This window comes from Nesoenas mayeri (assembly GCF_963082525.1).
Source record: "Nesoenas mayeri genome assembly, chromosome: 1".
Lineage (NCBI taxonomy): Eukaryota > Metazoa > Chordata > Aves > Columbiformes > Columbidae > Nesoenas > Nesoenas mayeri.
The window spans coordinates 82757183-82776476 of NC_137541.1; the positions used below are offsets into that span (position 1 = coordinate 82757183).

Genomic DNA, 19294 nt, shown 5'->3' on the forward strand with positions numbered 1-19294 from the left:
AAATTAACTGCTAGGTTTCTTTCTGTAGATGCTTTCACAATTTTGACAGAGCAGGCAAAGTCTCCAGCATTATTACACAGAGCCTGGCAACTTTCCGGGAGTCAGGGACAGCACCTTCTTTTGATCATTGAATGGACTCTGGCACAGACAAAATGACACACACAAAGTAACCCTGACAATGATGAAAACTTGAAGTTTTTAGGTCCTAGCACACTGCTTAAAATACTGTGGTTTTCTCAGTTTCCCCAGGTCTGGCTGTTGCAGGCATGGTTGTTGAAAAGCAGGCCTACCCTCGCTGGGTAAACAGATAACAGTAAGTAGGAATGTAATGTAAATGTATTAGGATAAATAGGATAAATTGGGAATTAATACAATTTCTCTTCTTATGTTGGAACAAAACCTCTGTGTGGAAAAGAGTTTTTGAGGTGTGTGGAAATGCAACCTGCTGTCTTACTTTAATTGTTCACTGTGGCTTTACGCTGTTCACACTCATAGTCTGTGACTGCTCTATTTGAACTGAAAGTTCCTTGCAGTAAGGAGTTGTCTGCTGCTTCCTCTCTCTGCAGTACGAACCTGCAGAGGTGGGGAGGGAAACATGTTCTTGGTTGATTCAATAATACAACACAACTGGCTGTATTCCTCTGACTCCAGAAATCCAGCCTCTTGACTGCTTGCTTTGAAGCTGGCCTATACAACAGTCTGCAGTTGGTTCCTTCCAACAGAGAGACGTAATGGCATGGGTACACACTTTTGATCCAGTGCAGTATTGGAGGTTTGTTTTCATTGCTGGATTTACTGAAGTTGTAGTCTCATTTCACACTCTTCTCTTCCACTTACAGCATGGGATGCAAAAAGAGAGGCTGCCACTGGGAGAAGTCTGTTCATATGTTTCCAGCAGTTAACAGTAGTAGGCTTCGTTTTCCTGGTCCTGCTGGCACCAGACAATGAAGACAGCAGGGAATAGAAATGAAATCTGATGCTCAGGAATGGAGGATAATGGCCAGCTCACCTTCAGAGATCTGAAGACCCAGTATCTGTTGTGACAAAACTTTTCTTTGCCCTTATAGGACAAATAAGGAAAGACTAGGGCAGGAGACATGTCCCAGGTCTCATCTGGTCACAAACAGCAGTAATGCAACAGATGTGGACTGAGAATGGATCTGATACTGAGGATAAATTACCCTTATGGGCAACAAACCCATCACTGCAGAACACCTTTGTGAGGGTGTGGAAAGGGCAAGTCCTTGGTCTTGTGTAGAGCTTTGTTTTGCAGGACAATGGTCCACTTGTACAACTGATGAGATGGTTATGAGATGAAAATGCACAAGGGATTTATCTAAGAGATTTCTCACAGATCCATGCAACAGAAAATTCACAGCTGGAGGCCTGCAAATGACCTTTCATCAGGACACCACAGCATTGCACAGGGCTGTTAGAGAGGACCCTGCAAGAGACATGGAACAAAAGTGAGACTGAGAGAAAATGTTGAGATTGTCTCCTGGAGGCAAGAAAGAAAAAACATCTGATTTTGAAGGGTGGAGTCCAGAGGAAGTGAAAGAAGCCAACCTCCAAAAGGCAGGTTTTAGAAAACAAAACATACACCAAAAAAATCCCTATCCACCTGAAGATTACACGTCTAAGTAACTTTATCATTGTGGAACCCAAATCAGAACCAAACATAGACACAATGTCCTACAGTGGCAGTGATGCCCCCCAACATGAGAATGGCAGTGCTGAGAATTTAATGTAAAGATGATCACCTGCAAGGAGTTTGTAACAACTGGATTTAAGAAGGGAACTAAGCCAAGTGCTTGGTGTACCAACCTACTGACAGAGTTTCCTTGTGGAAGTGCTAGAGACTAACTTATTGTCTTAACTGCCGTAAAAAGGAAAGGGACAGGCAAAGTCACTGGACCAAATCATAATGCTTTGCCTCATGCAGAATGCTGAGTTTTGTCCCAGAAGACTACGCCAAAATTAATGTTCTGACTTGGGTTGGCACCAGTGAAGCAGCAAAGAACTGGGTCCTCACACCCAGTGACACCAGCATTTGGCAGAATGGGTGCAAGACGGTTAAACCCAGTAAAGCCAAGATAGACCATATGCTTTTCTGACTGTGCATCTGTATGGGCAGTGGAGGTAAATAATCATTGGTCTGAGCAGCTGGAGGGGACTGAGATACTACAAATAGCCTGCTTTTCAGAGGTACATGCCTTTAGAAGGTGCAGTGCCATAAAAAGCAGACCCTTTTGAATTCAGTGCTGTACAGGTGACAGTAAAAAGAAAATGTGCCCAGGAAGAAAGCTCCTAAGGTCTGGTGCAGGAACTCTGGGTGTTGTGGAACACAGGCAATCAAAATTAGCACTGTTGTTTTTAAAATAGAATGAAACTCACTTGATGCCATTTAATTCAGAGCCATCTTCCCAAATCCATCCAGATCCTGGGCTGTTCCTCAGTCCAATCCAGAAACATTCTGGTTTAATACTCTTGAACAGAGCCTAGAAATGGTGACAAATTACAAAGTGACTAATGAAAGCCAGCCTGAAAATGGAGGTAAGGATAAGTAAAGAGAACAGAAAGAAAGATACATACCCTCGCCTGACTGTTCCTTAAGTGACTGATAATAATGCTTTTCCACACCTGATCTGCAGATCAGCTCTGCAGATCATGCCTGGAATAACAACGTGTACACTCACAAGGAAGTAAGGATGCTTTCAAGGGTCCTGGGCAGATTCTTCAAATGACATTTCTCAGGGCAATATAGGTGAACCAACTGCACCCAAGCCTCCTGGAGTATCCTACACATAGCTTTATGTAGGAACGTATGCTATTAGTATTAATATTAATGATCTACCATACAGCTAGCTAGCATGCTAATGTAAAGTACTAACAATTAAAGGTAAAATCAGGTCAGGGCAGGAAGTGCTGGCATGACAGATCCATGTAAAGAGCCCAGTTCCAAAGCTCATTAAATTTTATACAAACTTCCCTCCTATGTGTTTTCAAGGTTCGTTTCCTTTTACCTAACCTTTAATTCCTGTTTACTGTTAAAATATGAAGTCTTCAATAGAAACTCAGCCTTTAAGTAAATTACCCCACCCCACCACCCCCCCTCCCCCAAAAAAAAAAAAAAAATAGACAAGAGAGAGAACTTTGTCTTGTCCACATTTGCAATGAAACCAAACAACAGTAAGCTTTCAGTGGTATGGCTGGGATCCATCCGTATATCCTGCTGCCATAAACTGCAGATGTCACATCTTCACAATGATGCATTAACAAAGCTGGTTTGGTAAAGTGGTGGGAATAGAAGTAGCTCAAGGAATGCTTGAGTGTTGCTGGGGGTTTGGAAGGTGACTGTGCTTCCCTGACAAAGGGAGGCTGAACAGTCACAGCCTTTGCAGCATAGGGCATATACAGCCAGGAAAGTCCTGCTTACATGGGGAAGTCTGAGCAGGGATAACAGGTAACACTCTAGTAGTAGAGACAGCAGTAAGAAAGCAGCCGGAGCAGGGAAGCTTTCTTCGTGCAGAGAAATGGGTAATCTGGGGAAGATGGGTATTTCCCATGGAATCAGGATACGCCTAAGCAAGCGTGAGGGCTTGGTACCTACTCCCAGTTGAGCAGAGACCTGGCTTTGTAAGCCCCCACAGAACATTATACAATGCAACTTCTGTCCAGGGACTGGAAGCTGGCCATGTTCATTGGACCTGAGCTAATACGCCATGGCTTGCACAAAACCAGACCAAGTACTTCTGCTCTACTTAGGCAGACGTGCCTCACCTTCTTAGTGAACAGCTCTGCCCATTTCTTTACTGGTCATACACACCCCTGTCTCTGGTGAGCACCTGCTAGAAAATGAGCAGCTTCTGATTTCACCAGCAAAAGTAGGCTTTTTGGCAGAAAGAGGAAGTGAGCATTGAAAACAGACCAAGAAAGAAATATCCATGCATGAACACAGGGAGTGGCGAGGGATACTGAGCAGAAGCAGCTGGAGCGGTTGCAGAGAGGAGAGGCATCACTTTTGCAAAGGAACCATTTCTGGAGAGTGGTGATGTGTTGGTTTGTAGGCAGTGAGTACAGTGACCGTACTAGTGCCAAAGTCTTTTCCTGTGATCATTCATATCAGCCTTATTTGGGATAGGAAGGGAGGTGGAGAGAGACAGTGGAGAAGGCAGCCTCTTGACATCCTTCATAGGATGATTCTGAGTACCTAACAGTGACCCTCACCTCTCCCTTCTCCCCTTTGCTTCTTTGCCTATTGGGAACTTTCAAGGTGTATAGTGAAACTGGAAGTGCACTATAACCTCCGTTGTAAATCCTTCTCCTCCTTTGAAGTCAAAACATTGCACTGCTTGGATGTCAATCACTGAGGTATCTGCAGGGAAAGGAAGATCCTCAAAGAATAAGAAAACCATTACCATTTCCCAGGTATCGCTGATCACCAGGAGATGGGCTCCCTTTGCCCAGCAGGATTCCTGGCTGGAATTCCAGTCCTTCTTCTCCTTGGAGAAGGAGTAGCAGCTCCCTCTGTAGGCCACCCACTGCTCAGGGCAGCGTGGGTGGGTGTCGCCTGTAAAGGAATCAAAATACCAGCTTTTCTCTACCATTAGCCAACAGAAAGACACTTGTCAGCAAGGAAAAGCAACTCTCCTGGATAGATGCAATGCAGAAAATGCAAGTCAGGGTAAACACGTAAAAGTAACAACGCGTGAAGGCAGAACTTCAGATCCTCTGTGCAATTTCCAAGCCTTTGTACAAGAGTCACATGCACTCTGATGCTGGTGCAACCCCTCAGTCTAGGCTTCCTCTGAACTACTCAGATATATGAGAACCAAAATTTGCTATCTGAAAGCAGACAACACTCTGGGTGTGCAAAAAGTGATGGAAATAATTACATCATTTTGTGGGTACATTGTGATCACACCATACATGAGGTGAATGGATTTTAAGCAGTAAACAGTACGCTCTCCCACATGGTCTAGCACCTTCTGCATGCATGCAAAAGTGTTATAGACCTTACGTATTTGTTCTACAGTTTACCACTATAATTACAACAGATAAGCCTATAGAAACCTTACAATATATTTCACAGTTTTTTGCCATAGGATCTGAAACAGATTGCTTGGGGTCTGCACAAGGACTATATTCCTCAAAATATTCTGGATAGGCAGTAGGTACTTAAGGCTGGTAGATATCCAGAATAGCTTATCGTTTAACCCCATGTAATGAAGTTCAGGATGAGAGCTCCTGTGCTTAGATGAGCCTCCAATCCTTTGCTGTTGGTTGCTCATCCTCAGCACCCCTTTGTGCACTTACTCATCTTCCAAATCAAAGCAATTGCCAGGGAGATGCTCAGTATCCCAAAGCCTATAGCCAAGCCCCGCACAACTGCTGGCCACAGACAGGGAGCTGTGAAAGAGAAAAGAAACCATAGTGAACAGGAGCCACATGAAAACTGATGGTAGTTTTACATGGTTTGTGTCCTGGGCATTTCCATAAGGAGCATCCCTGTCTCTCTATACTCTGCACATCGCTGCCATCACTATCCCTGCCCAGCCACCCCGGGGCCTTGCCACGCTCCAGCCCACTCATCCAGGGCCCCATTTCATCTGAGCCTGGGACCCTCAGTCCCTGCCTGAGCTTTCCAGGAGATGTACCTGTCTCCAGAGTAGCCACAGCTCTGCCCCTGCCTGGCCACAGAGCCAGCTGGTCCAGCTCCTGCAGTGGCTCACCCCAGGAGAGGAAACATCTGCCCCAAGTCAGCCAGAGCCCCCCAGGCACCCTATGGCATCTCATGCTGGCAGGAGCCTCCTAGCAAACCCACTTCAGTCTCAGCATTGAAGCTCCGGGTGCAAACACAGAGCTGCATTGCCACAGCCATCATGTTCCAGCTGAAGTGCAAAAAGAAACCCAAGGCCTTTCCCCCAGGTCTCTCAGCAACAGAGGCAGGTTTAACCTCAGCATCCTGTTCACAGGCTTAGACACAGGTTCATGTTACATCTTCCCAGGACACTCCCAAGTCAGTCCTATGCTCTCATCCACCTCTGCAGTGGTGGGATGGCAGGATGTGAGGGTCAGCCTTGAAGACTTTGGCATGCCCCTCCACACTTTCACCACCATCTGCTGTTCACTTGCTGCCAGTGACAGAGGGTGAGTGTTTAGGCTGCCTCCACCATAGCCCAGCACAGCTTCCTTTCAAACAGCAGGGCAGGACTGCCATGTAGAGATTTACAGCACAACAAGTTAACCACCATGCAACACATTGCTTTCTTATTGTCATCTCCTGGAGCTGTGTTTGACCCAAGAGGCATTCACTTTCCATAAACCATTTGAAATCTCAGCACTAAAACCTTGTCTCCCCGAGGCTGAGTAGAGGATGATACTTAACTGCCACAGATGAGCTCCATGGGGTTTTGGTTTGCTTGCTTTACTAACCTCAGGGTGACAGCTGCACAGACAAAAGGATTTTCTAAGAAACACCTAATGTGCAGCTAATGATTACTGGTGGTGAAGAACTCAGGATTTCCATGTGCTTATCCCTTAAACTTATGTACCACAACCTGCTCTTGTGGTGCTTGAGAATCTTCTATCCAAATCTAGCAACAAAGTCCTCGGTGAGGCTCTTGACATCCAAGGTGTTTCTCTCTCAGCCATGTCACAAAACCCAAACAAACATATTTGTACTTCCAAAAAAGGGCTAGGAGTCTAAGGAAAAAGATGGAGGAAGGGGAAAGCTAGCTTTAACCAAAGACACCACCACAGCAACCACATAAAAAACTTGGCAGAAGAGCTGTGAGCAGGATGTCATAGCAATAGGATACAAAATACACAGGCAAGACAGAAGGGGCTGATCTCTGCTCAAATAAAATTATGGTCAAATTAGATTAAACAACTACATAGAGAAGTAACAGTAACAGTAATTGCCTGCCACGGACTAAGCAAATACTACTAAATGCATGGGGGTTCAAATTATATTATGGACTGCCAGATAAGGATGGTGACAGCAGTCATGAACCGTCAAAATAACCCAGAGCAAGTGTGAGAGAAGCACAGTGATGAGGGGTATCAATTAATCACATGAAACTATACAAATGCCATGGCATGGCATGATGCTGAGACTGAATGCTTAGACATCATCAACAGGCACCTCACACAGTGGTGAGCTGGGAAACACAGAAAACGAAGCAGCTGGTGACTGCCCTGAGCCTTGCTTGGGCCACCCGGCTCAGCACAGCTCCATCCAGCAGTTGCTGTGCTGCAGGGAACACAACCACACTGAGATTCAACAGAGCCAAAAATCAGGAACCACAATGACAGGGGGAAAAAAGGCACTGTAATATAATAATTTCAAAATGGGAAACTACAGGAAAATGAGGAAGTTTGTCATTGAGAAATTAAAAGGGATGGCTAAAAGAATAAAATATTTATAAGCAGTAGGGAAGACTTTTTTAGGATCTCTAGGTGGAGACTGAAAACAAATGCACACTACATATCAAAAATACTGTGAGAAGGAAAAGCCAGCGCTGAAATAGAAGGGGAAGGGACTTTGCTTAAGAACAAGAATGCATGCTTTAACCATCAGAAGCTTTGTCCAAATACAGAAAGTAGGCCAGATCAATAAATTAATAAAAATGAATTGATTTTGATTTTAGAGCAGTTTGCAGGCTCATCAGTTTTAAGACTAGGTTCTGGTTTTATAGCAATATACTGAGATCTGTGGGCTTGATTAAAATAAGTGTCTTGGGTCACAAAGGAGGGGATGAGAGAGCTCCATTGTAAGCATCATTCTTCTGGTAGAAAGATCTTTCCTAAGTTAAAGGTTTTGTTGTGTTGTCTGAAGCTTGCAGGACCTTCTAGCTGCTGTACTTGTAATACCAACATTTACATCTTTTTAAATCATTATTAAAGAACAAAAGCCATCTCTTTTCAGTTACAAAATACAGAAAGACTTTTCAGTTACAACCTACTCCTCAGCTTCACACAAGGACAATGGGAGAACTGAAGGACTTGAACTGTGTACCTGTTCTCTCTGCCTGCTCTCTATTCCTCTTGTAAGGTCACTTTCCTGTCTCTGGTGACATGGGGTTTGCCATCAGATTAAGCCTCAAGAGAATGGAGTCAGATGAGGTTAAGGGTGGAGCTGCTTCTCTGCAGATTACAACTGAAAACTAGGTACAAGGGGATAAATATCTGTTGAAACCTAATTCTTTGTTCTGAGACCACATTTCTAAGGATTTGCACTTTTATTTTCCTTTCTCTCTGGCCTCTCAAAGAAGTTATCTCCTGCAACTTCCATATCACTGTTCCTGATCTTAGGGAAAAGATCACCCAGCTGGTGCCTCCTGGCAACGAACAGAGAAGTTCACCCTCTATTGTTCAAAACTAACAGCAGAATAAAAGGGAACTGACTCAGCATGAAAATAAAATCCCAGGGCACCTCCACAACCAGAGCAGTGAGAAGTTCACTTCAGTTCTCAAAAATGAAAAATTTTGCCATTTGATGATTTGGGGAGGAAAAAAGAAAATGAAGAGGGAAACTCATATTTAACCGTTTGAGGTGAATTTAAACCTCACTTGAACTGAAGCAATCAAACCAGGAAAGTGGAATAAAAACTTTCATAAATCTGGATTTTTACCCCTTGCAAAAGGGGTTCCCCACAGTTGCCCCTTTTTAAAACAGGTTCAAGGGTTTGTGCTTGATTCGCAGCCGCTGGACCACATGTGAATCTCCTGTAGAAGAGGATGGGAGAAGTACCTGAGATGAGTTTGAAACAGGAGGAAAATCTGAATGGACCATTGAGAACTATTTCCATGTCGTTGTCTGAGGAACTGTGGAAGAGTCTCCCCAAGGGAAGAGAAAAGTGGACCAGTGGACATTTAACATAAATATCCAATGTTATAATTTTCTAGCATACAAAACACCCTGTTAGGTCTCTCAGCGCTCTGGAGAAATGACTGTGATAGGCTGTATTCATCTGCAAGCAACGTGGCCCAATACTTTTAGGTTTTGGAGTCCAGATTCAGTTCAAAAACTAAAAGCTGTTAGCATTTTATAATTCAGGTCTTCTAGGACAACCTGAAGAATGTCATTGCACTGTCCTAAATGGCTCCCATCAGCTTCTGCCTACATCAGTATAGAAGCAGCATTACTACCTATAGCCAGGGAGGAGGATTTGAGAAACAAGGATCCTGTCCCTGGCTGTGGCACAGACCTGGTTATTGCTATCCCTACAAGCATGCCACACAGTCTAACACTGTCTTAAGTGACTGCTGGACTGACATTTTGGTAGTGTGGTGTATCTAAGGCTCTCTGGAAGCCAAACAAGACAGTCAGGGCAACTGTTCATTTTCAAGGAGACCATGAGAGCGAAAACCAGCTGGTTTGACCAAAGGACTGCTCTATACACCTGTGACACTGTGTCACAGGGGTGAATTGGTAGCAAGGGCAGCATTTGAAAACAGACAATAGATATCTGAGAGCACATCTCTCAAAAGTTATGGAGCTGGGGACACAGTTGAAAATAAAGATCTTCTAAAGAAAGGTACTTAAACTGTGCTCCTTAGAGACTCCTTACATGCACGAGAGAGCTGGGAAATAATCAAATTACATCCACAGAAATTGTGTTCAAATATCAGATTCCTTATTTTAGGTCCTCTGACTTTAACTTAAAAAGGTGAGGGTACATAGAGAAATTTGGAGAGGAGGAATATTAAAAAGACAACTGCAATCACCTCAAGAGAACATTGGGTAATCTCCACCTCCAACAAGGTGGGAGTCAACACAAACTGCAGGGAATGAAGGGATGTGCTTGTGTTTTCTGATGCAACAGAAAACATCACTTCTGATGAAAACACATGCAAAAGCAAGACTGCCTTCCAAGCAGATGGTGTGTGATTACCAGATAGGAACTTGAGGGTTTCTGTGCTCCCTTCGTTTGCATAGTGCAGCAAGTGACCAAGCAGCAGTAACAACCACTTATATATGAAGTTATTCTGCTCGGGGCATAGGAATCTCCTTTCCCATAGTGAAACATCCCTTTGCTGTAACAGCTCTGAAAAAAGCTGAGGTCAACCATTAGTGTTACAGCCAATGCAACACAACTCATTTAAAGGACATGAGCATTTAGAGGAAAAGCAATCAGCTCATCGAACAGAGACACTTAAAGAATGATCACCAATGCAAAGTCTCACTCTTCTAGGGCGGTATTTCTCAACTAAGCAGCCAGAGAAATTGCTACGTGTGACATTTGCAAGGCCTGAACAGGGGGAATGGAGCGGAAATAAGGAAAGAGAACATTTAGGGATAGCACTAAGAAAATCTCCTGATAGTAAAATGCCCTGCAGAACTGTCTCAAGGCAAAAGCTGAGGAGGTATGTAAAACTAAACAGTGAAAACACAGGAAAAAGTGTATCACAAAAGAATCCTGCAGAGTCCCATGGGAGAGAGACTGGATGATCTCATATGCCTCCCCTGGTCTCTGATTAGCATATGCCTTTAATTTATCTGTACATGCATCTTGCCTGCCCTTTGGAGAACTATGGCTGACAATCTCTTACTGCTGACAAGCAGACAACTTTAAAACTGCAAACCTCTTTTGCAGAAATGGATGCCTGGATTGAATGCCCACGAGTAGACACCAAAAGGGTACTGATGGAGAGAGAGAGAGGAACAACGCTGCGTCTCTGACCCACTGGCTTTTATCACATTCAAATACAGTAATTTTAGAACCAAAGCAACAGCACCATAAGCTGGCACTCCAAATCAGTGGCCAGCTTGGACTGGTTTTGATAGAACTTGCTTTCACTCAAAACAAAATCTTCTGTTGACCTACCTCATCCAGCTTCCTTACCTCTTTTTTCCTGTACAGCTTTGGCCCTCAACTGAGAGAATTTAACAGAAGTATAAATTATTTCCTCACTTGCTTCAGCTGCAGAAGTTTCTGATCTGCTTCCCTCCATGCCAACGCAAAGAGTGCGTATGACAAGATGTTTCAATCAGGCTGTTGAGTGACAGGGCTCAACACCTGTGAAATAGGAAACCTGAGGCTACATTCAGAAGACAAGAAGTGTGAAACCTGTATCTCCAGCTGATCAAAATAACTAAATTTATAACAGCATGAAAAGCAGTGGAAATGAAATAACTTTCCATTTCCTAACCTGTTAAGGGATGTCTTAGAGTAGATATCAGTGGAAGAGGTGATTAATCACAAAGTGTGTGGGTATTCTAATTGTTGCTAATGCAAGAGGCTGTGAGAATGTGTCACTCTGAAGAGCTGCCTCCCAGGACCACAGCAGGTGAATAGTGAGAGTACAAGGTGGAAAGAGGAATAAGCAATGGCTATGGCAAACTGGCAGCCCAACTCCTGTCATTAGGAAAGTAGAAGTGGACAGCATGGGTTTGAGAAGGAAGCCTTGTGACCACTGGACACTTCTACTGGGAACTCTTTCTACACCCAACACTCAGTGTGGAAGTGCTTGAGACACAGGCAGGCATCCCTCGATATCCTCTGCATCAACATATCAACAGCATCAGCACAAGAGAGACATGGACATACTGGAGAGAGTCAAGCATATGGACACAAAGATTATGACAGGACTGGAACATTGCTCCTATGAGGAAAGGGGCCTATAAGGATGGGGACAGACTTTTTAGCAGGGCCTGTTACAATAGGACAAGGGGTAATGGTTTTAAACTAAAGGAAGGAAGATTCAGGTTAGGCATTTTGTACAATAAGGGTGGTGAAACACTGGCACAGATTGACCAGAGAGGTGGTAGATGCCCCATCCGTGGAGACATTCAAGGCCAGGCTGGATGGGGCCCTGAGCAACCTGATCTAGTTGAAGATGCCGCTGCTCATTGCAGGGGGTTGGGCTAGATGAACTTTGAAGGTCCCTTCCAACCCAAGCTGTTCCATTACTATAATTCTATGATCCTGTGACTTAGTGGCGGCCACTACCGCCTCCCACCGTTACTGACGTGCTACCGTCCCTGTAGGTGATTCCAACACGAACGGTAACAGTTCGTCTCCACAGTGGGGCAGACGTACCCGGGCACCCCACCCCGCGGGGCCGGTCTGGCCGTCTGGCCCGGGGGGCGGGGCGAGGGGCGGGGCGGCCCGACGAGGCGTCCTTCTCCTCCATTGGGCGAGCGGCTCCCGCCTCGGTCCGCACTCCGCAGAGGCTGTCTGCTGGGAGGGGTCAGCCGGCGGGCGCTACAGGGCGCCTTTCAGCTGGCGCTCATGGGTCATTGGAAGAGAAGCGAGGGAAGGCGGGATCTTCACGCCTCTATTCATCGCCTATTGGATAGAGAACAAGAAGGAGACGAGTCTCGGGGCCGCCTTCGTCATAGCCTAGGGCGGGCTTTAGAAGCTGCTCCTTTCCATTGTCGCTTTCCATTCGCTGAGGAATTGCCAGTAGGCGTGGCGATCTCGCCGGCTCCTTTGCTTCTATTGGCGGAGAGTGCCGGTTTCACCACGCCCTTCCTGCTTCCGGTTCGCGGGGTGGGCCACGGGAGCCGGCCGAGGCCAGCCGGTGTCGTCCGCACCTGCGGCCCCCGGGCTGCCCCTCACCGCCGGGCGCGTAGGATGGGATGCCTGTGAGCGGCGGATCGCTCTTCTGTAGGGGCGCCCGTGCCTGTCCCCGTGCGCGGCGCGGGGAGGCCGGGCGGCGCTGCAGCAGGTGGGTGCGGTGGCGCGGGGCTGGCGGCGGCACGTTGAGCCCGGGGCCGCGGGAGAGGTGGGGAGCGGCGGGGTGGGGGAAGCCGGGTGGCACCGAGGCCGCTACGCCCTGCCCCGAGCGGCCCGAGCTGCCCGCCGGAGCAGTACCGGCCAAGGGCACCGTCGTCGCATCGCTTGTTGCTCCAGGCGGTGCGTGAGCACAGCGTTTGGCAGCAGCTGCCCGGGGAAGCGCGAAGGGCGGGTTGTGCGCTGGGTCTCGTGAGAGGCGAGTCACGAGCTCCTGTGTCAAGGGCCGCCCGCGTGTCCGACCCCCCCGCGCCTCAGCTGAGCGCTGGCACCGGGGGCGCTGGCACCGAGGGCTCTGCGGGGCCTGGGGCGATCGTGAGGTGCAACTGGACAGGCTGTCCATCTGGCGGGCTGTCTGTCCAGCTGCAGCCAGGGGCTTGTTTTACAGAATGTTAGGGATTGGAAGGAACCTCAAAAGACCATTTAGTCCAATCCCCCCACTGGAGCAGGAACACCTAGAAGAGGCTACACAGGCAGGTGTCCAGGCGGGTTTGAATGTCTCCAGATTAGGAGACTCCTCAGCCTCCCTGGGCAGCCTGTTCCAGTGCTCTGTCAGCCTCACTGAGAAGAAGTTTCTTCTCAAATTTAAATGGAACCTCCTGTGTTCCAGTTTGTACCCATTGCCCCATGTCCTATCATTGCTTGTCACCAAGAAGAGCCTGGCTCCATCCTTGTGACACTCACCCTTTACATATTTATAAATAACATTAATGAGGTCGCCCCTCAGTCTCTTCTAAGCTAAAGAGACCCAGCTCCCTCAGCCTTTCCTCATAAGGGAGATAGATGCTCCACTCCCTTAATTATCTTTCTTGCCCTGCGCTGGACTCTCTCCAACAGTTCCCTGTCCTTCTTTAACTGAGGGGCCCAGAACTGGACACTATATTCCAGATGTGGAATATTCCCCCTTTAATTGTGTGTCTATCAGTTGCCTTCCATCAGCATCTGGAGCTTTACTGAAAACTGTGATGGGAGAAGCGGTGGGGAGTGTGTTGTGCCACTCTGGTTGCCTGGTGCAATCACTGGATCTTTCCAACGTGATTTTAGTGTGAACCTGAAAGACAGATAATCTAGAATATCTTCATTATTGCCTCTTTGGTTGGATCTTACATAGAATGTCTCAGTTTTGCCCTTCCCTTCTTGCCCTGTGTAAAGAGAAGAAAACTGTTCTGTGAAGTTGTAGCTTAGTATTATTAAACACTTTCAAATTCTCAGCTAAAGCAGTACTAGAAAGATAATGTAATTGTTAATATATCATAATTATTAAGTCACTTGAACAAACAGAGCCTGACTAATCACAGTGGCTCTTCCCTGTAAACTCTTTGCAGGAGATCTGCAAAGAGGGTTGATTAGAGGCTTGGTAAATAATTTTCTGCTGAATGGCTTCTCAGTGCAATGCAATAACAAACAATAGCTTATGCCTGAAACTTACTCCAGCGTTCAGCCTGCTGGGCTCTGCTCTGGCTGAATCAATGCTAATTAATGTGCTTAGCAGCAAAACTTTTTGTGACCTCCAGGCAAAACCTGGAAAAGAATCCTGAATCAGCCCAGTGAATTGACTTTGACTATGCAAGAGATTCAGATTTTGTGCTTTTTGGGAACTGTGAGATGTTTCCAGATTTTGACTTCCCCTTTTTGCAGTCAGGACTGAGGAAGTGGCCAATCATTGACTCCATGACCCTGAACTTAGTTTACAGGGGGCTGAAACAGTCAATCCTCTGCCTTTTCTGTGTGTCCAGGATGTCATCACCTTGCTGTATCTCTGCTGTGCTGCTAGTCTTTATGGCCCTTGCTGTTGGTGCAAGGGCTGAACAGTCTGAACAGTTGGGAGAGAGGAGCTGCGATGTGATTGGTGATAAGAGCAGTGAGTCGCAAATGGAAAGAGCCTTGCTGAAGAAACTAGAGCCCCTGAGCCAAATGAGGTACAGTACAACACCCCGCAGACCTCAGGGCTGCACAGTGCCTACCCTTAGCCCAAGAGAAGGGGAAGATTTGGGGTCAGACCACAGAACAGGTGTCCCTATTAGTACGGTCTGTGACTGACTTGCAGGTCTTGAGTGTCTGCTGCTCTGAGCCTTGTTCTTTGTAATCCTATGAGCTGTTTGTTCTGTCCTCTCCCTGCTGCAGGTTTAACGTGACTGTGGAGAAAGGCAAAACAGAAAACTACGTCTACCAATTCAGGGTGTGCAGAGAGGTCAACAGCACCTTGCAGGATTTTGCTGGCCTGGTGCAAACAAATAGACAGAATGGAAAGACTACAGTGATAGGAAGAATCAATGAAACCCAGGTCTTCAATGGAAGTAAGATTCTGCTCTCTACCTTTCTTACTCAGTATCTGCCTTTTGCCTCCTGATCTGGATTTGCAGCCTATATTGTTCCTCTCTTGGAAGGTGACTGGATCATGCTGATTTATAAAGGAGGTGATTCATATGGCAGCCACTGCAGTAGTGAGAAGAGACGAGCTGTGATAATGATTTCTTGCAAGCAGGGAGTTACAGCGGTGAGTGACACATGAGGTGGGAGGGGGAGCAGGACAAACAGTTGTTTATAATCAGAAGGGCTTTGAGGAGGCAGCAAGGTTCTCTGTCCTCCAGTGTCTGTTGCCTAGCTGCACCAACAGCGATAGAACTGTCTTCTGGTGAAGTTCAGTATGCCTGCGCTTATTTTCACACAATTTAACTTTTCCTAAATTGCAGAGTTCATTCAGCATTGTTTCAGAAGAGCGGGAAAAGGAGCAAGACTGTTTCTACCTCTTTGAGATGGACAGCAGTGTGGCTTGTCCAGCTGAGGATTCCCACCTCAGCGTTGGCTCCATTCTACTGATCACGTGAGTCAATGGAAGAGCTGTTCATGTCTGGGCCACAATCTCCAATGCCATTTAAAAACATAGTAAATGCTATACTAGACTAGATAATTGTAGTATACCTATCAACAGTCACCATTAGGTGTTACTGTGCCTCTCAGCTTTTTGGACAGAAACTGTTGCTTAAAGCGTGATGCTGCAGAGCTGCTCTGTTCTCTGTAGGCATTCTGCTTCATAGTTTACAAACAAGTGCACTGAAACACAGAAGATATGACTTCCTAAAATTATACAACTATTTGCCAGAGCTGGGAATTCAGAACAGGAGTCTTGACTCATTTTCTGTGTTTGTGCTTACAGGCACTACTTCTTGTAATGCCGCTGCAAGATTTATACTAGTAGATGAATTTTTTTAGGGGCTTTTTCTGGTCTGGTGTCTGTTTTTAGCTCTGTTCTTGAGTGGTGTTCAGCTGCTTGCTCTAATACCAATCTGAGGCAGGTAGCTGGCTCAGAAGAGGTTGTCTGTAGGATTTCCTCAGTTCTGATTTTTAATTCTGCCCTCCAGGTTTGCTTCACTGATTGCAGTCTACATCATTGGTGGGTTCCTCTACCAGCGCCTTGTAGTGGGAGCAAAGGGCATGGAGCAGTTTCCTCACTTTGCCTTCTGGCAAGATTTGGGCAATTTGGTGGCGGTGAGTGTATATTTCCCTGTATATTTCCAGCCTGGCCCATATGGTAGGACAGGACACGACAATTGCCTTGTCTTTGTGGACTAGGTCTCTTGCATAGACCTACCCTACCAGGATAGCGTACCTTGAGGCAGAAGAGAATATCTGTGTGGGCTTTTTTGGTGGTTTGAGTACTCTGTTTTCGAATCCTTGCTAAGTCTGATTCCTTGCTGATATCCTATGATTACTACATAACAAACTAGAGCATGTGCTCATTAGCAGTTAACACATTCCAGGTAGAAATGTTAAGCTAGGGACTGTGAAACTTTTGTGTCCAACTCCCTGAGGCCTTTCCTTAATCACCTTTGGCAGTGCCATTTATTCTCCTTGCTCATCTCAGCCTGATGGTGCTACTTACTGTTAATCAGTACTTGCATTCTACCCCAGAGCTTTCAAGACCAAGTTGGATTTTTGTATGTGTGTGCTTCTCTTGTAAAGACAAGTTTTGGGGACCTGTCCCAGACAGCACACGGGTGGGTGTAATGCCTTGACAAAAGAGAAGTCACAGAAGCTGCTTTGCTTTGGGTTGCATACAGTCTGATTCTGGTGCAATGTCCTCTGCTTGTAGGATGGCTGTGACTTTGTCTGCCGCTCCAAGCCTCGAAATGCACCAGCTGCATACCGTGGTGTGGGTGATGACCAGCTGGGTGAGGAGTCAGAAGAACGGGATGACCACTTGCTGCCAATGTGACAGGCTTTCAACACTGAGTTCTTTTCTCCCCATCTTCCCAGCACTTGTTTAGCCAGGTGCTTCTCAGCCAGTTCTCTTTCTCTCACTTCTGATTTTCTTTACTTACTTCCGTTGCTTTCTGGTGTGTCAAGTCCCCTGGATGCCGCTGGGTGTGAACAGCACTGGTCCATGAGGTCTTACGAATACAATGCTGGTTTAGGTTTTTAAAAATGCAGCAGAGCTGGGGGGTGGAAAAGTGCTGAGGGTTGAGTAGAAGATGGCAAGGAAACTACAAGCATTCAGCACTACGCAGGAATGGGAGATGATTCATTGAGAGGCAAGAAGGGTCACAGATGGGTGCAGAAAGGGGAAGTAAAATAAGGCAGTGGGTTACAACATCTGAGACTATAAGAGGGATCTTTTGTGTCTTTTTTTTCCTTAGGGTTTACAGAATCTGTAAGACACTGGAATAATTTTTCTTTGAATGCATTTTCAGCTTTTCTAGCTTCTGCACCGTTACACACTGTTTCTGCCAGCATAACCTGCACAGAGGGCTCTATGCCAGACTCTGTGGGGGTGGAAGAGGCATTAGCACCTCTGCAGTCTTTTCTTAATTGCAATATGTTGAAGAGTATACAACAGTTTCCTTCAACAGTTATAAAGGGATGCGTGCCATTCTCTCAGACTGGAGAGAGGCAATGCTAAAAAACTATAGGAGTTAAATACAGGCTCATGACTTTCCAGTTAAGTCAAAATAGTCTTGGTCTTCTCAGTCATTGAGAAACAAAAGGAAATGATGTAAAGGGAACATTTTTTGCAACTGACATCAAAGAAAAATGAGAAAGGTAGATGCCACTTGAGTTCTGTCACAAGCTTCCTGAGGTAACAGCCCACACAGCCCAGTCACTGGCAACATTGTGACTTCACATTAGCTGAAAGTTCCTTGTTTGGCAGAGTGTTTTCCCACAGAGTTACCAGAATTTATTTTTATAAAAAAGGAACCATGGAAGCCAAGGATAAGAATGCTAACATATTAAAAACTGCGTAAGGATTCCTGCACTTAAAGGGTCAGTTTTTGTAAATCACTGTCCCCCTAAGCACAGTGCAGACCAGTCTTACAATGCTTGCCCTCTGCAGATGGTACTTGCATACTGATACTGGCTGGGAGTGAGAGACCTCCTGAGGCCCTGGTGAAAGGCAGGTGCAGCTGAGTTGTAAGACTTAATAGAAACCTTCAGAAACTTGGCCATTTGATTCCTAATTGCTTTTTATGTGAAGGGGCTAGACTCTGTCCTGTCATAAGCTGGCAGAGAACTGTCCTCAGTCTTGAGGGCAGAAACTGTGAATAAGCAAGCCACTACTGCTAGTAGCAGAGTACAGACAAGGTTTGTATGTTTTAATACTATCAAAGCAGTCTGAACAGTGACATTGAAGGACAAGGGCTGGCCCTGCTTTCTTGCTGGGTTTAGAGTGAGCAAACAATTCCTGCTTGCTTTGACTTTTGTTACAGTCTCAATCCTTCTCATAATGTGGGAAAAATAGGAAGTCAGTCTCTTACTGTTTTTCATGATGGTGTTTAAGGTTTTGTTGTTGTTGTTGGGTTTTTTTTGTACAAAACACAAGTTTCAAAAATAAAACAACTGAAAAAGCTGGTAAAGTGGTGTGCTGATTTAACAAGAGCTTTCTTTGGTGCCAGAGCATCTTACGTATCCAAGGTGAAGGGTCCTTAGTATGTGGCGCCTTGTGCCTGAACTTCTTTTGCCAGGAATGCATCTCTTTGTATTAGTACATGTTTTTTTGCTGCTACCTTGTATCACCAAGTTCCCTTGGGTCTTAAGAGGCAGAGGTATACACACGTTTCAAAACTGAAACTTTAAAAGGTTGAGTAGTTAGGGATGGGAGAAGTTTCCTATGCAGCAATAAAAATAAAAAGAAACTTTTTGACAAAGGTTGTACTTCTCAAATGTTATTGTTCAGGTTGAAGGGAAGCGGGTTTGGTTAAAAAGCAACCAGACTTAAAAAGCCTGAAGAACTGTAGTTGTGGGGTTTTGGTTTTTTTTTTTTTTTCAAATTAAGAGCATTGAATGTGAAATGAAGAAAAACCTTCCCATTTGACTGAAATAAAATCTGGTTCTCAGAAGTAGTAAGTAACATAGCTAAACAGGAGTTTTACCACACCCAGCCTGCTGAGGATAAAATGGTTTAAGAGCAGCCTACCTCTGTGGATTGCAGTTAAGAGATTCTAGCCTACCCCTTCCCTGCCCACACATGACACCAGACCAAATACTGTTATCATGGTGAAAGCAGGGGCAGTTTCCTTTGTGCCTGTTTTGATTCAAGAAGCCTCAGAAGTCTT

At 45.7% G+C, this 19294-nt stretch overlaps 2 protein-coding genes across 3 annotated transcripts; one reads left to right on the forward strand and one right to left on the reverse strand.

Moving 5' to 3' along the window:
- Window positions 1-1332: 1332 nt before the first annotated feature.
- LOC308044973 (killer cell lectin-like receptor subfamily G member 1) lies at window positions 1333-10959 on the reverse strand (the record flags this gene model as incomplete). The annotated part of the gene is made up of 5 exons (XM_080351963.1): window positions 1333-1444; window positions 2395-2498; window positions 4419-4570; window positions 5317-5409; window positions 10851-10959. The coding sequence occupies 5 exons, from the start codon at window positions 10957-10959 to the stop codon at window positions 1333-1335; spliced, it is 570 nt and encodes a 189-aa protein (XP_080208089.1).
- A 1531-nt stretch (window positions 10960-12490) lies between these two features.
- On the forward strand, window positions 12491-19126 carry M6PR (mannose-6-phosphate receptor, cation dependent). 2 transcript variants are annotated; one of them, XM_080362225.1, is made up of 7 exons: window positions 12491-12678; window positions 14480-14662; window positions 14868-15040; window positions 15131-15240; window positions 15437-15567; window positions 16106-16232; window positions 16837-19124. In XM_080362225.1, exons 1-7 carry the CDS (start codon window positions 12590-12592, stop codon window positions 16957-16959), a joined length of 936 nt encoding a protein of 311 aa, XP_080218351.1. In that variant the 5' UTR covers window positions 12491-12589; the 3' UTR covers window positions 16960-19124. The 2 variants fall into 2 exon arrangements, with proteins under 2 accessions (XP_080218351.1, XP_080218352.1); XM_080362226.1 differs by lacking the exon at window positions 14480-14662 and having other exon boundaries at window positions 16837-19126.
- Window positions 19127-19294: the final 168 nt, after the last annotated feature.